General features: G+C 38.5%; 1 protein-coding gene across 2 annotated transcripts in view; it reads left to right on the top strand.

The window, feature by feature from the left end:
• Positions 1-20568, top strand: part of ULK4 (unc-51 like kinase 4) — a 511648-nt gene that overhangs the window by 15167 nt on the left and 475913 nt on the right. Inside the window, exons 4-14 of one of the 2 annotated variants that reach the window (XM_024753910.1) lie at positions 901-1040; positions 3364-3526; positions 5137-5196; positions 5418-5519; positions 6089-6172; positions 8004-8079; positions 10043-10135; positions 12557-12672; positions 12817-12886; positions 14231-14327; positions 18829-18933. In XM_024753910.1, coding sequence (XP_024609678.1) covers positions 901-1040; positions 3364-3526; positions 5137-5196; positions 5418-5519; positions 6089-6172; positions 8004-8079; positions 10043-10135; positions 12557-12672; positions 12817-12886; positions 14231-14327; positions 18829-18933 — 1106 coding nt within the window. The remainder of the gene's footprint in view (positions 1-900; positions 1041-3363; positions 3527-5136; positions 5197-5417; positions 5520-6088; positions 6173-8003; positions 8080-10042; positions 10136-12556; positions 12673-12816; positions 12887-14230; positions 14328-18828; positions 18934-20568) is intronic. The other variant, XM_024753918.1, reaches the window with a different exon arrangement.

The raw sequence follows: 20568 nt of genomic DNA, 5'->3' as shown, positions 1-20568 counted from the left end.
GAATCAATAGGAGGAGTCTGTGGTTTAATTACTTTCATGAGATGTACACACTTTTGAGGTGATCAGGGCACTCAACCTGTTGTACTTTTTGCTTCTGCTGTTATTTGTGACCCCTGGCCATTGTAATAGCCTAACTCTAATTTATGCCTGTGTTTGGAATGGTTCCTCACCCGCCAAACAAAATGAACAGACCCCAAAATACTCCTACCTTCATTGCACTAATTCTGATTGAACTTTCAGATGCCGGCTAAGACTTCACTTTCTCTGAACTTGACTCCTGTTATAATCTTGACCCTAAAAAAAAAAAAAAAAAAAGGTTTGTTTCTGGCACTTAGATGATAGGAGATGTGAGTGGGACCCTGGTAGGGTATAGAAATGGAATTTGCAGTGTGTCTGCCATTGGCCTTTTATTTCATCAGTGGTGTACGTCAGCGTTTGTGATTTTCTGACTATTAAGGAAGAGCACCTTTTTTTGTTGTGCAGTTCTTGTAGAATGTGACCTCACTTTGCACAGGAGTAAACGTAACCGTACTTTGCACAGTGTGATTAAAGAGCACAGCTTAGGTTAGTATTTAACACTAATTTTTGTAGCTGTTTCTTTCCTGAGGGATCTGGAGTGAGAAATCACAGCACCAGAGTGATTCTCCCTTCATCCCACTGGCTTATTTATTGACTGTTCTTACAGTCTGAGCAGTCATTCTCCCTGAGCTGGCTCTGGAGCGTGGAGGTTTCCATTTACGGTGCTTGGACCACTGTTTGTTAACATGTATGTTTCCCCTGCCAGACTGTTCAGGTATACTGATTTGATCATGTTTTAATGCTCAGGTCCCAGCATGGAACCTCCCAGAGGCACTGTGTAATATTGGTGGGTTAAAGTGGGTGATTTTAATCAACTTGCAGGTGGTTCCTTAGAAATGGTTATTGCTCAAGACGAAAACCTCCCAGAAGATGTTGTAAGAGAATTTGGGATTGACCTGATTACTGGATTACATCATCTTCATCAACTTGGCATTCTCTTTTGTGACATTTCTCCTGGGAAGGTAATTCATGAAAGTTTGGGTTTCCTGTTTGTGTTTCAATTCATAGGGCTTCCTCAAAGATGTTTTTATTTTTAGATACAATTTTGATATAGAACATCTTGAAATTTTAAGTTAACATTTTTTTTTTAAACAAAAGGAAGTACATTGTACTATATTTTAGGTTCCTATTTAGCTACCTATTGAAGTAGCTTTTAGAAAGTGAAGTCTCCCCTCCTTTCAGGGTTCTCTGAGTAATTATTATTGCTCTTGAGGTATATGGTGAATGATGAGCTCAACAGATCAGTAAAATAAGATTCTTTGCTCTTAAATTATAGTACACAGTTATGAGCCATTATTTTAGTTTGATGATGACATTCTTGGCTATGTACGTATGATTCCTGATATTATGGGTCAAATATTTTTCTTTTCTGGTAAAACTAATTATCCATAAGTAAACGTGCTTCAGTGTAGTAGAGTCGCAAAACCTGCTTAGAGTCTGAGCCACTTTAACACTGATATTTAGAAGCTGTGGGCCCTGGACAAGTTACCTTTTCTCTCTCTCTGTACCTTAGTTTTCTTGCCTGTGATGTGGAAGGAGATATTTCAGGGAGATTGTGAGGATTATGCATTATATTTAGGTTAAACTTTTAGGACATTTTCTTAGGGATTGTATGTGTTACTGGTCTTAGCTGCTAGTTCTTTTCCTTTGTTAATGTGAACACAATGAAATGAAAAGTTGAATATTTCCTTGTTAAACATTTTTCTAGGCCATCTATATAAGAACCTAATTAAACCTACAAAAAGCTCCGTAAAGATTCTGTATAACAAATAGAAGTTCTTGTTGAAATATTCATATACTTGTGTCAAGACTATAACCACTTAACTGCATTACAGCCCTGAAAGCAGCTATAGACAATATGTAAATGCGTGGGTGTGACTTTGTTTCAATAAAACTTTATTTATGGACACTGGAATGTCAGTTTCATGTAATTTTCACATGTCAAGAAATATTAGCTGATTTTCATTTTTTTACAACTGTTCAGAAACATAAAAACCTCTCTTAGCTCATGCTTATACAAGCCTAGAGGCTATAACGTACCAACCTCTGTGTGGGAGCTCTTTAGTGAGGTCTAGTATCAGCTCTTTATAACCTAGGAGCTTCAGGCTGATAGTAAGGTTACTTTTATTCCAGAACTGGGGTTGGCAGAGTTCCGGCAGGATGACTGTTTCTGTAAATGGAGTTTTACTGGAACACCCACATTCTTTCATTTATGTATTGTCAGTGGCTGCAGACTTCAATAATCAGGACAGAAGCCTTACGGCTTGCAAAGTCCAAAATATTTACTAACTTAAAATTTTTATCTGCCCCCTGCCGGTGGTTTTCAAAGTGTGTTCCCTGTACCAGCAGCATCAGCATTACCTGGAACTTGTTAGAAATGCAGCTTCTTGGGCCCTACCCCAGACCTGTTGAATCAGGAACTCTCAGGGTAGGGACTAGTAGTTTTTCTTAACAAGGCCTCCAGGCTGCTCAAAAAAAAAGTTTAAAGGTCACTGTTGTAGACTAACTGACATCCTTAGTATTTGTGACTAGAAGTTGAGGGTAAACTTTAAATTGCTTTTAAGGACCAAGAAGCCCCCTGATCCATTGCCAGGGAGGAAGAGATAAAGGTATGATTTCAACAATCAACAGATAACTTCTAATCACAAATTATATCAGCAGACTTGTGCACTTAACACGTGCCAGTCACTGTCAGAAGCCCTCTGCATCGTGTATAGCCTCAGTCCTTACAACAGTCCGAAGAGTTAAGTATCATTTTTTCCATTTTGTAGGTGAAGAGACAGACTTACACAGGTTAAGTAAAGTCTGCAGGTCAGACTGCCAGTAAGTGGTGGACCTAGGGCTCAAATCTAGATCTCTAACTTCAACACCCTAGTCTCAACCCTAAATCATACATTCTCATTTGAATGAACAACCCCTAGGACAGGTGGGCTTCCAAATCCTCTTTCAACTGTCACTGAGAATAGGTGAGTATAGATTGTTTCATATACTTTCCTTTTTATCTTTCCCAAAAGACTGAGGTTTCCCTCTGTGGTTAAACGATGTGTTTTTCATCTACATCTGAGAAGGGACAATTTAATATTTGATTCTCTTACTAGTCAAATGTTGAATGTATGTTTCTTTCGCTTCTTTTTTTAAAAAATTGTAAGCATTTAATTTTCTGAGTTGTGATGAAGCAAGAAAACCAATACTCAGAGTTCTATAGTGAGATTACAAGAGGTACGGATGGAAATGCAAATTGAATAGAATTTGTTTCTGAACACATTTGTTTTTTAACCTTTATAGATACTCTTGGAAGGGCCTGGCACACTGAAGTTTAGTAATTTTTGCTTGGCCAAAGTGGAAGGTGAAAATTTGGAAGAATTCTTTGCATTGGTGGCAGCAGAAGAAGGAGGAGGTGATAGCGGGGAAAATGCACTGAAGAAAAACATGAAAAGTAGAGTCAAAGGTACGTGGAGAGCTTCCAGGTCAGAACTCTAGCTGTGGGCCGCCCAAGTCACGTGTTTAGGAGATAACGTCCACCTTTTATGTTGCCAGTCAAAAAATGTATTAAAAATGATCAGGAGAAGTCTGGATTTATGGATGGTTTTGTCCAGGGCCTACATTTTCCGTGTGGCTCTAGTGTCGTGTGAGGTGCAGGGAACCTCTGACAAAGCCTTATCCTTAGCTTTATCACTGACCACTCATTAGAACATAAGGAGGGGGGTTTTGTCTCCCTTCCTGCTGTATCCTCAGCACTTAGAACAGTGTCTGGCATACACTGGTGGCTCAGGAGATACTCAGCGTTGTTGAGCAGCTGATATTCTTCTGCAAGTAAGGAAGGTTTTTAAGGGTGCGTCCTTGGGAGGTGGTTTGTCAGTGAGATGGGGCCTGGGCAGTTAGATTGCTGTGCTTGAGGGGAGAGTGTGAAGTCATATTTCTTATACCAGAACTTTTGATAGAAGTGATAAAGATCTTTTTTCCTCAAGTTCCTGGTGTATGTACTTGAGACTTTGGACCACCGAAGCTCTGGTACACTCACCAGGAAGCAAAGGGCACTGAGAGAGAGAGTGGCATCCTTGGGCTTGGTAGTCATATGGCCATGGATGAGAGGAATGAGGGAAAGGGACGGCGGGGGAGCAGCGGGTTAACAGAGGCCCCATAAATACAAGTGAGGAACTTTAACTTGCAGGGCCAGTCTTGAAGTAAGATTTCACGCCCAGGAAGAAGGCTTTCTAAATCCCCAAATATCATTCCGTGGCATCCTATGAAAATGAGTATTATGGACTATGCTTTTATACAGAAACCAAGGAGGGCAGTATGTTTCAGGAATGTGTATTTGAAATTTTCCCCTTTCGTAAGGGGAAGAGGGCTGTGTTGTGAAGAAATGTCAGAGTTTCTAGCAGTGACACTCGATTACTTCTGAGCTTAATCTAAGAACAGTCCCCATGGTGGGCGCACATTAACCTCTTTTCCAAGGGATTGGTGATTACTCACTTCATGGTAAGAACATTCTCATTGGAAGGTGGGAGGCTGTGGGTTTTGGCGAGTGCTCTGTTACTGCCCAGCTCTGTGACTTAGAGGATGTTAGAGTACCTTCCAGGCTTCAGCTGCTCTCATAAGTAAGCAAGGGAACTTTCTATCTCTAGAATTTGGTGTTTCTATGTAATACTAAACTCTGTATCAAGTGTACATGATACACACTAGTGCTGTTCACCAAATAGGTCCTGTTCTGTTCCTCTTCTGGTTACATGGTAGGATTGCATCTTCCCTGCCAAAGCTCACCAAGTGTGCGCAGAAGTGATGCGAGTCTCTTTGGGAATTTTAAGAGCCAGTGTTTAATTTGCTACGTTCTTTGCCCCTGCCTTGGTGATTGAGGAAGCATGGTTGAAATGAAGCCTGGGTCTTGGATGGACTGACTGTGAGGGTCGGGGCCCCTTGGCTGACCTGTGAGGGACTTGTAGTTTCAGTTATAAGAAAACCTGTGTGGTTAAGTAATTGGGAATTCGGGGTGCTTACTGCTGCATAACTTAACCTATCCTATTCAAAATACTACAATCAAAGGTTCTTTTCTTTCAGCTATTTGCATTGTTAATTTAAAAAAAGAATGCACCTCAATGTGCCACACCTCTTACTCAGGTGAATATTCAAAATCTTTGTATTTTTATATATTCTCACATAGTCTTGGGAAGTGGGACCTTAATATTAGAAAACATTTAAAAAATGTGAAATATGCATGAAATTATATTTATGTGCGTGTTCTCCCATCTTTTTTCACCTCACCTGGTCTCTCCTAGGTTGATTTGTGTTGGGAACAGGACAAACGCCTAACAAAGCTGTCCTTTCTCCCTTGTTCTTAGGATCTCTTATCTATACAGCTCCAGAAATTGTGAGGGGTACTGACTTCTCCGTTACCAGTGACCTCTGGTCCTTGGGCTGCCTGCTCTATGAAATGTTTTCAGGTGATTACTTTCTGGTTCAGTTAAAATCAGAGCTGGACACACACACCCAAAGGTTACATCTGGCGTTTTCAAAGAGTTTACCTATAAGATGTGAAAAAGCTAGTTTTCCTAAAATTTTCTATGTACTGATTTTGGCCGACTTGCTTGGTGTCTAGGCATATGCAGATTTGTAGGAACTTTTGACATGGAGGTATTTTTCATGATAATCATTTGGAATGTTGAAATATGCCTAACTGATGTGTCTAACTGATTATTAGTAGAAAATCTTGTAAAGGTACCTGTGACTGTGAATTGTCAGATGTATCCAGTGGCCCATGTAGGCATTGGATCATGGTTGTCCATAAGTGAATTTTGTATTTGTTAGGTTGATAAATTTTGAATTACACAACTATAAAAATACATAGACAGTGTGCCTGGTATGTACTAGGCATTCAATAATTAGTTATTGCTATATACATATTTTTTCCTGTAAATTATGCAATCCTGAACTATCTGTAGTTGAGATTTATTAAGAATTATTGGTAACAGCAAACTGTTGTTTAATTTTGCAAGTTTTCACATGATTTCAGGAAAACCTCCGTTCTTCTCAGAAAGTTTCTCAGAATTAGTTGAAAAGATTTTTTATGAAGATCCTTTGCCACCTATTCCAAAAGGTAGGATGTTTTTATTATAAATGCAGTTAATATACTCCTTACGTGGACTAAAGGTGCACTTTTATCCCCAAAGTGTGTTTGTATTGATTCATAACCCCTCAAATTTATATTTTCTAAATAGTCACAAATTGATATTTTTAGAAATGCTAGCATTCCTTTTGCTATTTTTTTTTTGCGGTACACAGGCCTCTCGCTGCTGTGGTCTCGCCCGTTGCGGAGCACAGGCTCCGGACGCGCAGGCTCAGCGGCCATGGCTCACGGGGCCCAGCCACTCCGCGGCACGAACCCGTGTCCCCTGCATCGGCAGGCGGACTCTCAACCACTGCACTACCAGGGAAGCCCCCTTTTGCTATTTTTAAAAAGATACTGAAATGGAAAACAAAGTACTACTAAGACGTTCCCTCGTTTAAAAATACAAATTATCTTGTGCTCCTATATCAGAAGAAGTCTGGTTCAAAGATTTAAGAAACTCAAACTTTTATGTCTTTTTTTGGTGTGTTCATGTGTATGTACCATTTACTTAATGTGTAGTCATGTCCCATGTAGTTATTTCTATTTAGTGCTTGAATAGGAACAAAAAGGTGTTTCTCAGTCCTTATCTTGATGAATCAGAATGCTACCCAGATAAGCTTTTAAAGTCTTTTAAGCTAGATATGGTTGTATTTTTAAAGTGTTGGCAATTTAATCATACAAAGTGTAATTAACGCAAGTCTACCATTAACAGTTTTAAGAAAAGAAAAAGAAGGTACAAACATAATAAAACACTTTGCTACACAACTCAAAGGATGTGAATCTTAAGTCACAAAGATGAAAACAGGACTTTATGAAAAATAAGGTTGTGAGTTTTTAAAGAAAAAAATCCTCAGTAATTAGTGGAAAGAACAGAAATACGGAATATTTTCAATATTTTAAGAGTCATCCTTGGTGAAAAAAACAACTCTCGATATTTTGAAAATGGTCTATATTTCTTAAAACAAAAAGCATTTCTTTTTTATTAACTTTATTTTAATTTTCGTAGAAATCAGTCCTTCCTGTCTCCCATAATGATGGCTTCTGATTTTTTTTGTTGTTGTTTTAAGTACTCATAGTACTGAGTATTGTTTTCTCCTAATAAGTTAAAGATTTTTATGTAGGGAACAGAAATCTGAGAATGAAGGTATCAAAGGTCTGGTCAAGATACCACTTTGGCCTAAGCGTAATTATTTCACAGGGATCTTGATCAGACTGTGGCCACAGTGCCTGATAGCACCATCTGTTCTGATGGCTTTGGCCGTTATCTTCATGGCCACTTCTTTTAATGATAGACTGATAATTTGACCATGGTATGTACCTTTCTAATATAAAAAGACAAAACACTTGGAGATTAATGGAATTGGACATTGTCATAATATTGTGATGATTATTTTCCTGTTAAAAATCTTTAAAGAGAGATTGCAAGTACTCTAATCATAGTATATTATAAAGCAAAGCTGGTCAAGTTAAGAGAAAATGGTCAGAAAATGAGGCATAATTAATAGCTGAAGACCAAGGGTATGAGTTTGTCAAGCTGGTGGTCCTTACTGGGGTTGTTCAGTAAAGAGAAAGTTTAGAGGTTAGTCAGAACTTAGTTTTTTGAGATTCATATTTTTTGTGGTCCAGGGAAGAGTTTTTAATTTTTGTGTCCTGCCCCCGCAGCCCTCTCCTGGCATTAAATGAAGACTGTTACTATGTATTCAGTGTTCTCTTAAAAATAATTTATATGCTTAAAATACTATTATTATGATGTTGATGTAGGGTGTGTTTTCAGCTACTTATCACTTTTTTTCTTTTTTGGGTATTACTTTGTGTATAGATTCTTCTCGTCCTAAAGCTTCTTCAGATTTTATTGATTTGCTTGATGGTTTACTTCAAAAAGATCCTCAGAAAAGGTATGTATGGGTAGTACTTTAACATGAATAGAGACTGGAATCCTTTTTGCCTTTAGTGTACTTCTAACACTGTACCGGTCTTAATATAGAAAGAACTGTTCAAATTATCTTTTTTGAAAAAAAAAGAAATCTGAGTTTACACTGAGTGGCTGCGATCGGTTTACAGGTGTTTTTAGTCATGAGGAATTTTAACTCTTTTAACGTAGCAAATAGTCACCTCATAGGTTGACAGATTTTCTTGTAACTCCCAAATCCAAGAGGTACATTTTTTTTTTTGCCCCCCCGTTGTGGATTTCAGGCTAAAACTGTCTGAGCCTACTCAACTAGGGATGACACTGTCAAGATAATGTAATAACGACTAACGGAGCAATATTTCAATGCGATGTGATTTATGATAATCCTGTCATATTGGGAATATCAAGTGACAGGATAATAGGCACAGTGTGAATTTTCTGTGTTGCAGGGATGGCAGGAAGTTAGAAATCCTTATGGTGTGGAGTGGGGCAGGGCAGGAGGGAGTGGGGAGTGAAGAGGGGGTCTCCCTGGCCTGGGAGACAAGAGAACCTAGGTTCTGGTTCTGCCACTAGGTATCTAGGGGTTTTAGGCAAGCATTTGGGGTCTCTGCTTCAGGGTATAAAATGAAGAATAAATTTAGTGTAGCATCTAATGTATCTTCATTAAATATAACTGAAAAACTGCAGAAGACTGTTGATTCTCGTATAAGTTGTAAGACACTCCTATGCTTACAATAGAATGCTTTTAGGATCAACGTTATTTTAGTGGATACCTTCCCAGACATATTTGGATGAGATACAAATATACTTAATTTAACTTACTTTATTTAGGATTTATTTAGGACACATTTCCACATATTTATATCCCATATTAAATACTCTTTTGCATACATGAGACCACCCCATAATCTAGTCTTTTTCTCTCTCTATATTTGCTTGGTTATTTTAAATGGCTGCTGAATGTACATGTAATAACCTGTAATAACAACATTGAGAGTTTTCTTGATTTAGAATATCATATACACTGACTGCTACAGTAAATATCCTATTTTTGTTTTTGTTGTTCACTTAGGCAGTTATCACCTTTGGATAATTTTCTTAAGGTGGGGTGGCTGGCCAAAGGCTGAGAACAGTAAAAAGTTTGACACATTTGCTGCATCCTAGGAACACGGGTGGGTTTATACCTCCAGCATTAGAAATTTCCTCCCCCCACCATTGTTACCTACAATGGGTTTTGTTGATCTTATAAATTTTTGCTAATCTAATGGATGAAAAAAAATTCCATTTTATTGGTAATTTTAATTGTTAGTGAATTTTAGGAGCCCTTTGTATAAAAGGAATATTATATGTGGTTGCAAATTCTCTCTTTTACATTTGTGTTTTAATTTTGATCAAGGTAGTTTTTATTTCAGTATGGAAATTTTGAACGCTTAAATGAATCAGATACAAATTACTTTTTTGTTTTAAAATTTTAGTCGAGCTTAATCATTCTGAGTTTGAGTATACCTCAGGTATAATCTATTTAATTAATTTTTTGGCCGCCTCTGCGGCATGCGGGATCCTAGTTCCCCAACAAGGGATTGAACCCGTGCCTCCTGCAGTGGAAGCATGGAATCCTAACCACTGGACTGCCAAGGAATTCCCCTCAGGTGTAATCTACTAGGAGTAAAAGTTGATGCTTTGCTAGTGAGTCTGGGTTTTAAATATGGCCTGAAGTCATTTTAAAGTGGGTGAGCTAGTTAGATAACGTTTTGACTTCTAAAGAGAAGCGTGACTCTGGATATAGTCATGAGGTTGATAATCTTGTTTCTTTCTGAATGAAGTTCTAAAAGTGAAGTTCCAACAAGAATGTGTGAAACAAATCTGATCTGTGTAACTGGGGCATGTCCTGGGAATTCTCTGTGGTAAATCATGTTAAAATAGATTTTTTACATTTATGTTTTATAAAGATTAACTTGGGCAGGACTACTGCAGCACTCATTTTGGAAGGATGCTTTCACTAGAAAAGATCAGGACTCAAGCAACGAGGATTCCAGTGTCAGGTAGTATAAGCTTATTTTTGTGTGTGGGACATGGTTATTAAACACTTGTACCCTTGCTATTCTATTTTTGCAGCATCAATGACATGAATTTCTATGCCTCCATAATAGGAGGAAATCAAGCATGTGTTTAATTAAGGGTTGCTTAAAGAGTTTGGTCATGACATTTTGTGTTCTTGATTTTGCTGATTTTCTGGTCAATTGTTTATCCAGGCAGGGATTTAGTATGGTCGTCATTAGTTTTTGTTCATTGTGTTCAGCTGGCTTCCCACCTTGTCAGCACATGGTAGGATCTCATTTCCCCAAGTTAGGTGCAGTCACGTGACTTGCTTTGGCTAATAAAATGTGAGCAGAAGTGACCTGTGTTATTTCTGGATAGAAACTCAAAGAGCCACTGTGTGATGTGCCACATTTCTTTCTCTTGATGAGGTAATTGGGAAGGAAATGTCCAAGTGGAGTTGCTGTCAGGCTGGGTCTTTAGTGACCATGGTGAGCATAGCTTTCCTGCCAGCCTTCAGTGGCTATGTGCTTGAGTGAGACATAAAGCTAGGAGATTCTGAGTTCTAGGATTTGTGGATTTTGTGTTACCACAGTATAACCTAGTTCATCCTGACTAATCCACTTCATTTTATTATAAAATCTTTTTAGCCCAGGACAGTTATAAAAGTGATGGTATTTTCAAAAAATTAATTAATTTGTTTTTGGCTATGTTGGGTCTTAGCTGTGGCATGTGGGATCTTTCGTTGCAGCGTGCAGGCTTCTCTCTAGTTGTGGTGCACAGGCTCAGCAGTTGTGGCGCCTGGGCTTAGTTGTCCCACGGCATGTGGGATCTTAGTTCCCTGATCAGGGATTTAACCTGTGTCCCCTGCGTTGGAAGGTGGGTTCTTAACCACTGGACCACCAGGGAAGTCCCAAAGTGATGGTATTTTGAAAAGAACAAGGTGAGAAGTAGATGAATAGAGGCAAAGTCCAGATAATTGACTCCCCCTCTCCTCCTTTCATTCGATGGTAAGTGATTGTCTGATTCTTAATTTTTGATCTTGTAAATTCACTGTATCGGATAGAGAAGTCTGAATTCTATTTAAGGTCTCTCCCAAACTTCAGTTTCTGTGATCCATTGAGCTTCAGCTATGTTTTCACATTGTATTAGACTCTGAAAAGTACAGAAACCTGGGCTTAGGACCTGGTCCATCAGTGTCAGTAAATCCCAGGACACCTTTCACCTTAGTTTGTCATCTTCCTTTTAATATGTATGCTTTTTATTTCTTTTTCTTGCCTTACTTCCCTTGCTGGGACTTTTTCGGTAAGGTAATGAATGAGGAGTGATGAAAATGAACACATTGCCTGGTTTCTCATTTTAGAATGAAAGCATTCAGCCTTTACTTGTTAAATATGATGAGCTGGAGGTTTTTGTAGCTTCCCCTTTTCAGTTTGAATGAATGTTAAATTTTGTCATTCTTTCTGTATCATTTGATATGATCATGTGGTTTTTCTTCTTTAGACTCTCATTATGGACTCTTACATAAAGTGGTTTTCATATATTGAGGCAGCCTTGCCTTCCCACAATAAACCCCACTTAGTCATGGTGTATTATAGTTTTTATGTCTTGATGGATGTGTTTGGGACCAAGTTGCAGTAGGACAAGGAGAGAGGAGAAAAAAGAGAACAGAGCGACAGGGATTTGCTTCACATTCTTGGGGGTCATAACTCTCTGGCTAGAGAAGAGAATGTTCCTCCTTCAGGGTTTTAGGCACTGGCCAGAAGCGGCTACTGTCCCCTGTAGCTGCTGCAGGATTACCTGCAGGCTGGGGAAAGACAAAATGGAAAAAGCAAAAGCAAAAGAACAAACAAAAAACTAGGGTGTTTCCACTGCTCTGACCCTTAGGGGTCCCCTTTCCTGTTCCTTGGAACAGAAATACAGGGCTTCTCTTGGAGCTCCTGTCTACTCACTGCTTTTGAGTCCAGGTCGAACAATACTGGAAGGGAAAAAAATAAAAGGGAAACTCACTACTGGTTCACTGATATCTTGAGTTCTGGTTTACTTCTCCGATCTGCCTGCTGTTACTTATTTTTCAGGGATAAGGTTTATAGGCTTCTTAGTACAATACCTACCATGTAGTAAGTGCTCATTTTAGCTACTCAATGAAAAATATTACTTTTCTAACTCGCTAGTTGTTTTTTTTTCTGGCCATGCCACACAGCTTGCAGGATCTTAGTTCCCCGACCGGGGATTGAACCCAGGCCCTGGCAGTGAAAGAGCGGAGTCCTAACCACTGGACCACCAGGGAACTCCCTCTAACTCAGTAGTTTTGCCAAATGTCCTGTGCAGTTTAAGTATCTTTTCCAACCTCTTGTTTGACAGAGAAAACTCTACAGAAAGCTCAGTAGTAAGCTTGGTTGTGTTGGGTTTCTATCGTTGAACAGCAGAAACCTGGAGTATTCTGGGTCACAAGATTCCAAGGAGATTCTCAAGAGCCCTCATTGTGGACAAGCAAAAGGGGAGAAGAGTGGTGAGCAGCTCAGTCGCTCGTTTAGACTAGGTGAGCTTTCATTTGGCACTCTTGAACTCAGTGCTATTTCTGAGAGTTCCTAATTTGCGTTACCTTTCTCTTTAAATCTGTGTACGTCGTGCCCTGCTCATATTTTTGTTCATTGATGGATATTGTTTTATCTTCCTGCCACAGAAAATCCATCTGAGTTGCGGCCTAAGAGCACTCTTGGGGGTCAGTTGAATGAGTCCATGTTTCTTCTCAGGTATGTAAAATGACGGAGCAATAAGGGATCCATGGGAGATGAAAGTGAAATCTTCTTCAAGTGTCTGTTGTTTGGCTGGTAAACCATGTTACACAGAAATAAAGGACAGGGAGAAATGCAAATTCCAGTCTCACTCTCTACTTTCAAAGTTACTGTTAAGTGCTGGCCAATGGAATGTAGACGTCGCTACGTATTTTTAAAAAATTGTAACCAAACCACCTTATTTTTCCTATTTATAAGGGTTAATTAAAACTTTTTCATTTTGTACTTCTACTTCAAATAAAATTGAATTTAAAATTTCAGAACTCCAGCTTTATTTAGATAAAGACTTATAGAAAAAGAACAGGTTGTGTTTTTATTTAAATGTCGCTTTATCTGGGAGGCTTAAACAATATTTGCAATCATTGAAATAATAAAATTAGAATGGTATTTAAAGTGACTAAGACCAGTGTATTTAAAATTTTATTAATGTGTAAATATTGTGTTATATTTTATTTATAGTTTTAGTCTCAGAGAAATAGTTTAATTTCATGACATAGGGGTTATAATGATAAACTAAAGTTTCCTGATTTGTTTTACTCATATTTAAATATAAAGCATGTTAAATTTATTTATATATATCTTGGGCATTTTAAATTCAGTTTTTTAAAAAAAATTTTGTACGATTTCTGGTATATTTTATGACCTAAGTAAGTCCTCGTTTAATGAATGAACAAAAAGGCAAGTAGGTGAAGGAGGGGTGATAATTTGGAAATTTGAAGGAATTCATTAAAAGAGACCGTAATGATCTGAATGGAAGAATTTCTTAAAATGCAGAAAACTCAGAATCAGAGACCTGGGTGTAATGGAGTGGTCCACAGAGTATGGCAGCCATCGATGAGTGTAGGAGGAATCATTAAAAATAGATACAGAATATAACTTGTTGCTTAAGTAGGTACCAAGGTAATTTTCCATTTCAAACATTTTATGAAATAAAATTGTAAACCGTGTCTATGCTTTGTAGAGTATCTGTTCTATTTTATTATGTTAATCCTGCCTAGATCAGCAGACATTAAAAAAATAAAATCTTTTTTTTAGGTTTCTGGTTAAAACAGAAAATACTGTATATAGTATAGAAGCTCCAAATAAAAAAAACAATTACCCAGGAAATTACTTTGAAAACAGTTTAAAAAAATGAGTGTCATAAACACAAATTAGAGTTTAAAGTTTTTAAAATCTTAACGAGGTCACATAGAATCATCATATTCTACCGTTTTTCATGAGATGTGTTTTTTAACCCAGAAAATAGTAAACAGGATAAAGTTTCTGAAATGTGAGTAACGTTAACTGGTGTGCACTTTTCAGTTCTCGTCCGACTCCAAGAACTAGCACTGCAGTGGCATTAAATCCTGGTGAGGCTGTGACTCAAAGTTCACCACAGAAGACTTCTCCCTTGACCAAAGTAAGCAGAGATGGAATTTTCTTTTTTCTTTTTGCGTAGGATACAGGGATTCAGAAGAATAATTGCAAGTTAATCTCTGAACTGTGTTTTTAATTGCAAAATTTACGACTGAGTCATCTTCCTTGATTATCACTGGTTTTTCTAGTAAGTACTCTTAAGAGAGAGGTGCTTCATAGGTGTTTTTTTGATAACAGCTTTATTGAGATATAATTGACACACCATATAATTCACCCATTTAAAGTGTATAATTCAGGGGCTTTTAGCATAGTCACAGAGCTATGCAGTCATCAGCACAGTCAGTTTTAGAATGCTCATCATTTTGCAAAGAAGCCCTGTACTCATTAGCAGTCACTCCTATTTTCTTCCAGTCTCTCTACCCTCTTGCCTGAGGCAACCACTAATCTACTTTCTGTCTTTATAAATATGCCTATTCCGGACATTTCATATAAATGGGATCGTACAATATGTGATCTTTTGTGACTGGCTTTTTTCACTTAACGTGATGTTTTTAAGATTCATCCAAATTGTACCATGTATCAATACTATATTCTTTTTTACTACCCAATAATATTCTGTTGTATATATACCACATTTTATTTTTCCATTCATCCATTTGTGGACATTTGGATGGGTTTCCCCTTTTGGCTATTCCGAGCGATGCTGCTATGAACATTTGTGTACATCTTTGTGTGGGTGTGTGTTCTATGCTGTATCGTATGATAACTGTTTAACCTTTTGAAGAACTGCCAAATTGTTTTCCAAAGCAGCTGTACCATTTTACATTCTCAGCACCAGTGTATGAGGGTTCCAATTTTTGCACATCCTCACCAAAACGTGTTATTATGTCTTTTAAAAAATTGTGGTAAAATACACATTACATAAAATTTACCGTTTTAACCATCGTTAAGTGTACGGTTTGGTGGCATTAAGTACAGTCACACTGTTATGTAACCATCACCACTATCCATTCCCCCCTACCCATCCCTCTCCCCAACCCCATCCACTGGCAACCATTGTTCTACTTTCTGCTTCTATGAATTTGCCTAGTAACCTTATATAAGTGGAATCACACAATATTTGTCCTTTTGTATCTGGCTTATTTCACTTAGCATAATGTCTTCATGATCCATCCACGTTGTAGCGTGTATCAGGAATTTCATTCCTTCTTAAGTCTGGATAATATTCCATTGTGTGTATGTACCAATTTATTAATTCATCTTTTGGTGCACACTTGGGTTGCTTCAACCTTTTGGTTATTGTGGATAGTGCTGCATCGTCTCTTTTTGGTTACAGCCATCCTAGTAGGTGTGAAATTATATCTCACTGTAGTTTTAATTTGCATTTCCCTGTTGGCTAATGATGTCGAGCATCTTTTCATGTGCTTATTGGCCATTTGTATATTTTCTTTGGAAGAATGTCTATTCAAACCTTTTGCCCATTATTGAGTTGTAGGGGTTCTTTATATATTACAGATATATGATTTATAAACATTTTCTTCTGTTCTGTGAATTGTCCTTTCACTTTCTTGATGGTGTCCTTTGAAGCACAAAGGTTTTAAATTCTGATGTAGACCACATTATCTTTTTTGTGTGTTTGTTGTTGCCTGTGTACTCTTGGTGACATAACTAAGAAACAGTTGTCTACTCTAAGGTCATAAAGGTTTATTTCTATGCTTAGCTCTTACATTTAGGTCTGTAATCCATTTTGAGTTAATTTTTGCATATGGCACGAGGTAGGGGGTCCAACTTCTTTGTTTTGCATGTGGATATCCAGTTGCCTCAGCACCGTTTGTTGAGAATGCTCTTCTTTCCCAAGACATTAAATAATGTCTTGGAATTCTTGTTGAATATTAATTAACTATAAATGTGAAGGTTTACTTCTGGGCTCTCAGTTCTGTTCCATTGATTGATATGTCTTTCGTCATGCTACTAGCACACTGTCTTAATCACTGTGGCTTTTTAGTAAGTTTTGAAATTAGGAAGTATGATTTCTAACTTTGTTCTTTTTCAGAGTTTTTTGTTTTTTGGCTATTCTGGGTCTCTTGCATTTCCATATGAATTTTAGGATCAGTTCGTCAGTTTGTGCAAAGAAGCCAGCTGGGATTGTGACAGCAATTGTGTTGAATCTCTAGGTCAATTTGAGGAGTATCGCCATGCTAACAATATAAAGTTTTCTTCCACAACCATGGGATGTCTTTCTATTTATTTAGTTATTCTTTAATTTCTTTCAATCATAGTTTTTTTGAATGCAGAAATATTCTGAAGTAAAAAATTCACCAAGTTATTATTTATTGTACTTATTGCAGTTGTTGCTGTATTTTTTATGTAATGTGAAATGCATTCGAACCATGTGAAACTTAATTTTGTATGGAAACGAAATGTAAATAGGTTGTAATAAAATCTCACTGTGCTAATAATTGGTTATATGTGAGATAGAAAATCACTGTAGGGCTTCCCTGGTGGCGCAGTGGTTGAGAGTCCGCCTGCCGATGCAGGGGACACGGGTTCGTGCCCCGGTCTGGGAGGATCCCACATGCTGCGGAGCGGCTGGGCCCGTGAGCCATGGCCGCTGAGCCTGCACGTCTGGAGCCTGTGCCCCGCAATGGGAGAGGCCACAACAGCGAGAGGCCCGCGTACCGCAAAAAAAAAAAAAAAGAAAATCACTGTAAAAGTAAAAAAATGCATTCTGAAATGCGATAGATGTTGAATTTCTTCTGCCAGACGTTTATTGTGGAGGAGTGTATGTAATTATTTTATTGAGAATATTTAAGCACTAATTATATAAGGGAGCTTATGTTTTGTAATTTTTTAAAATAAATTTCTAAGTTTGTTTACTGGCTGCATTGAGTCTTTGTTGCTGCGCATGGGCTTTCTCTAGCTGTGGCGAGCAGGGGCTTTTCTTGTTGCGGAGCACGGGCTCTAGAGCACAGGCTCAGTAGTTGTGGCGCACGATCTCAGTTGCCCCGCAGCATGTGGGATCTTCCCGGACCAGGGCTCGAACCCGTGTCCCCTGCATTGGCAGGCGGAGTCTTAACCACTGCGCCACCAGGGAAGCCCTTATGTATTCATTTATAAACAAGGGAACATAATTTTATGACTTAATTTTTTCATTTAATATGTAGGACCTCATTGCAATTTTTGATTAGTTTATTCCTGAGCATTTTATTTAACAGTTTATTTTTTGCTATTGTGAATGGGATATTGTATTTTTATAACCTGTTTTTGTGCATACATTCACTTTATGTATATGAAATTAATTTCTACATATAATTTTCTAATTGGTCTACCTTACTCATTTTTAGATTATTGTAAAACTTTTTCAGTTGACTTCATTTTGGCTTTTCTTTCAAGTTTATCTGTTTTGAAAGTCCATGTTCTTAAATTTTCTTTAACATAGTTTTTTACAAAAGTTCCTCCTTACTTATTCTTCATGTGTTTTTAATATGTCTGTCTTCTAAGTTGAAGAAGGGTTGTTGTGGTTTCCATGAACTTTGTTAGCTAATTACTCTGTCCCTTACCTTAGTTTTGGATCATTTCTTTTTCTGCTTACCTTTCACTTCACTGATTTGATTTTCTGGTTAGCATTTTTTCAGTCAAAGTTTCAGTGGAAGTTCTTAATGCATAAATCCTCTTTTTTTTTTTTTTTTTTGTCTGATGTGAAATACTAAGGCATAGCACTAGGAATAAAAGTTGAGTTTTGGGCTTCCCTGGTGGCGCAGTGGTTGAGAGTCCGCCTGCTGATGCAGGGGACGCGGGTTTGTGCCCCGGTCCGGGAGGATCCCACATGCCGTGGAGCAGCTGGGCCCATGAGCCATGGCCTCTGAGCCTGCGCGTCTGGAGCCTGTGCTCCGCAACGGAAGAGGCCACAGCCATGAGAGGCCCGCGTACTGCAAAAAAAAAAAAAAAAGAAGTTGGGTTTAAGGAGAGCACAAAGAAACATCTTGAATAACCGATGGGGAACATCTAGTTATTCATTTTCATTATGTGTCAATTCCGCTTTAACTAGGATTTGTAAAGATGTGGGTGCTTAATACTTATATAACAGGTCAGTACTTCAGCTTGAAATTTTTTTATGCTGTAATTTAAATTTCATATTGAATATTCTGTAAAGCAGAAATAAGCTGATTAATTTTTGGTCGATGAAAGATAACAACCCTGCTGGTAATTGAAAGACCAATTTGTCTCATCATAGTTTAGAACATCAAACTATAGAAGATCTGTTTTCTAGTTCTAACCAGCCATTGTGGTAAACACGAGCAAGTCAGTTACTTTCTCTGAGCCTTGTTTTTTTCATCTGTAAAAATGGGAATAGTGATACACTAGATTTAGGATTTTTGTGAAGATCAGATGAGACTGTCTGTGGAAGTGTTCTGAATAGCAGTGGAGGTCCATTGATACAGGTGACTTTTTTCAGTGGAGTCTACTCAGCATCTTACTAGCTCCGTCTCTTAAAGCTTTTCACTAGTCACAGAAACTGGGTCTAATTTTTGTTCTTGTTTCAGATTACACGTGGACACCTGAGTCAGCAGGACCTGGAGACCCGGATGAGAGAGCTTATCTACACAGACTCAGATCTTGTCATCACCCCAATTATTGACAATCCGAAGGTGCGGGAAGGCACCCTAACAACCGAGGGCTGAAATCTGGGTGATGTTTTCATTCCCAGTATACTTTGCCTTATTTTCCTTTTTTTAAAAAAAATTATTTTTTGGCCACGCTGTATGCGGGATCTTAGTTCCCCGACCAGGGATTGAATCCACGCCCCCTTTCAGTGGAAGCGCAGTCTTTTTTTTTTTTTTTTCGTTGGTACTATGGCCTCTCAGTGTTGTGGCCTCTCCTGTTGCAGAGCACAGGCTCCGGACGCACAGGCTCAGCGGCCATGGCTCACGGGCCCAGCCGCTCCACGGCATGTGGTATCCTCCCGGACCGGGGCACGAACCCGCGTCCCCTGCATCGGCAGGTGGACTCTCAACCACTGCGCCACCAGGGAAGCCCGGAAGTGCAGTCTTAACCACTGGGCCACTAGGGAAGTCCCTTCTTTGCCATATTTTCTCTCCTGTTCTTGTTGTCGTCTGCTTTTCTTTCTTTCTTGCCACGTGTCTACATTCCTAACCCTCACCCTTTCTGTAACCCTCTCCTCTTCCTGCATCACTCTCTCTTTCACTGGAAGGGTAAGTTTTCTTCCCCCCTTTGCAGCAGCTCTGCCTGTCAGTACATGAGCTGGAGAGTACATGAGCTGGAGAGTGGCTGCTGACTTCTAGACCTCAGACCTTAGCCTCAGTCCCTTCATTTCTCCATATTTACTTAGGTGACTTACTCCAGACATTCTCCTCGCTGATGTGTTGTGAAGGCAGGTGTCAGGGAGCAGCGCTCACCAGACTGGGGTGGGTGGGCAGATCACAGGGAGACCACACCTCTCATAGGTTGTCAGGATTGTAGGGCAGATGATGGGGAGACACGGGGAGCTTGGGGAGTCATGGTTACAATGCACTTCTGACCCAGTGCGATTTTCATTGCTTCACATCTTTGGAATATAATACTGTATTAGTAGGGAATGATGAGTACTCTCCTTGGAAAAGGAAATTAATTTCTCAGTTCCTCTGTTTTCTGTTGATTTCCAGCTCCAGCACACATTTCACCACCTATTATGCATTTTTATTTCCTTCCTTTTTTAAAAATGTCTTTTTCTTTATTCATTTATGACTGTTTCATCTCACTGGGGAAGTTTCTATAGTTTGGAACAAAAGGCTTCTTAGATCAATGTTTATTTACTAGATAGACAACATTTAATATAGATTACTCAGCTATTTGTCATAATGGAGCTATCTCTTTATGCATTCAGGTATCTGGCAGAGTAACTGTATATTATACCAAATTTAATGTGTAACAGGGTATTTTCCCAGTGGAACTTCTAGAACAATTTGTGCTATCTTTTGACCATATTCTGTATTTCTTTCTTTTTATAACCAGACTTAGTTGTTTCTGGGAAACCTTAGAAGTTTTTTTTTTTTTAACTTTTAATTTTGAACTAATTTTAGACTTAAAGGTTCAAAAATAGTAGACTTCCTGTATACCTTTTACCCAGCTTCTCTTAGTGTTAACATTGTACAGGAACACAGTACTGTTAGCAAAACCAGGGGATTGACATTGGTGCAGTGCTGTTAACTGATGAGCTGATTTGAATTTCATCAGTTGTGCCACCAGTGCCCTTCCTCTATGTTCCCGGATCCCATGTTACAGTT

This window comes from Neophocaena asiaeorientalis, unplaced genomic scaffold, assembly GCF_003031525.2.
Source record: "Neophocaena asiaeorientalis asiaeorientalis breed wild unplaced genomic scaffold, Neophocaena_asiaeorientalis_V1.1 scaffold121, whole genome shotgun sequence".
Classification (NCBI taxonomy): Eukaryota; Metazoa; Chordata; class Mammalia; order Artiodactyla; family Phocoenidae; genus Neophocaena; species Neophocaena asiaeorientalis.
This window is presented reverse-complemented; position numbering and strand designations above follow the sequence as displayed.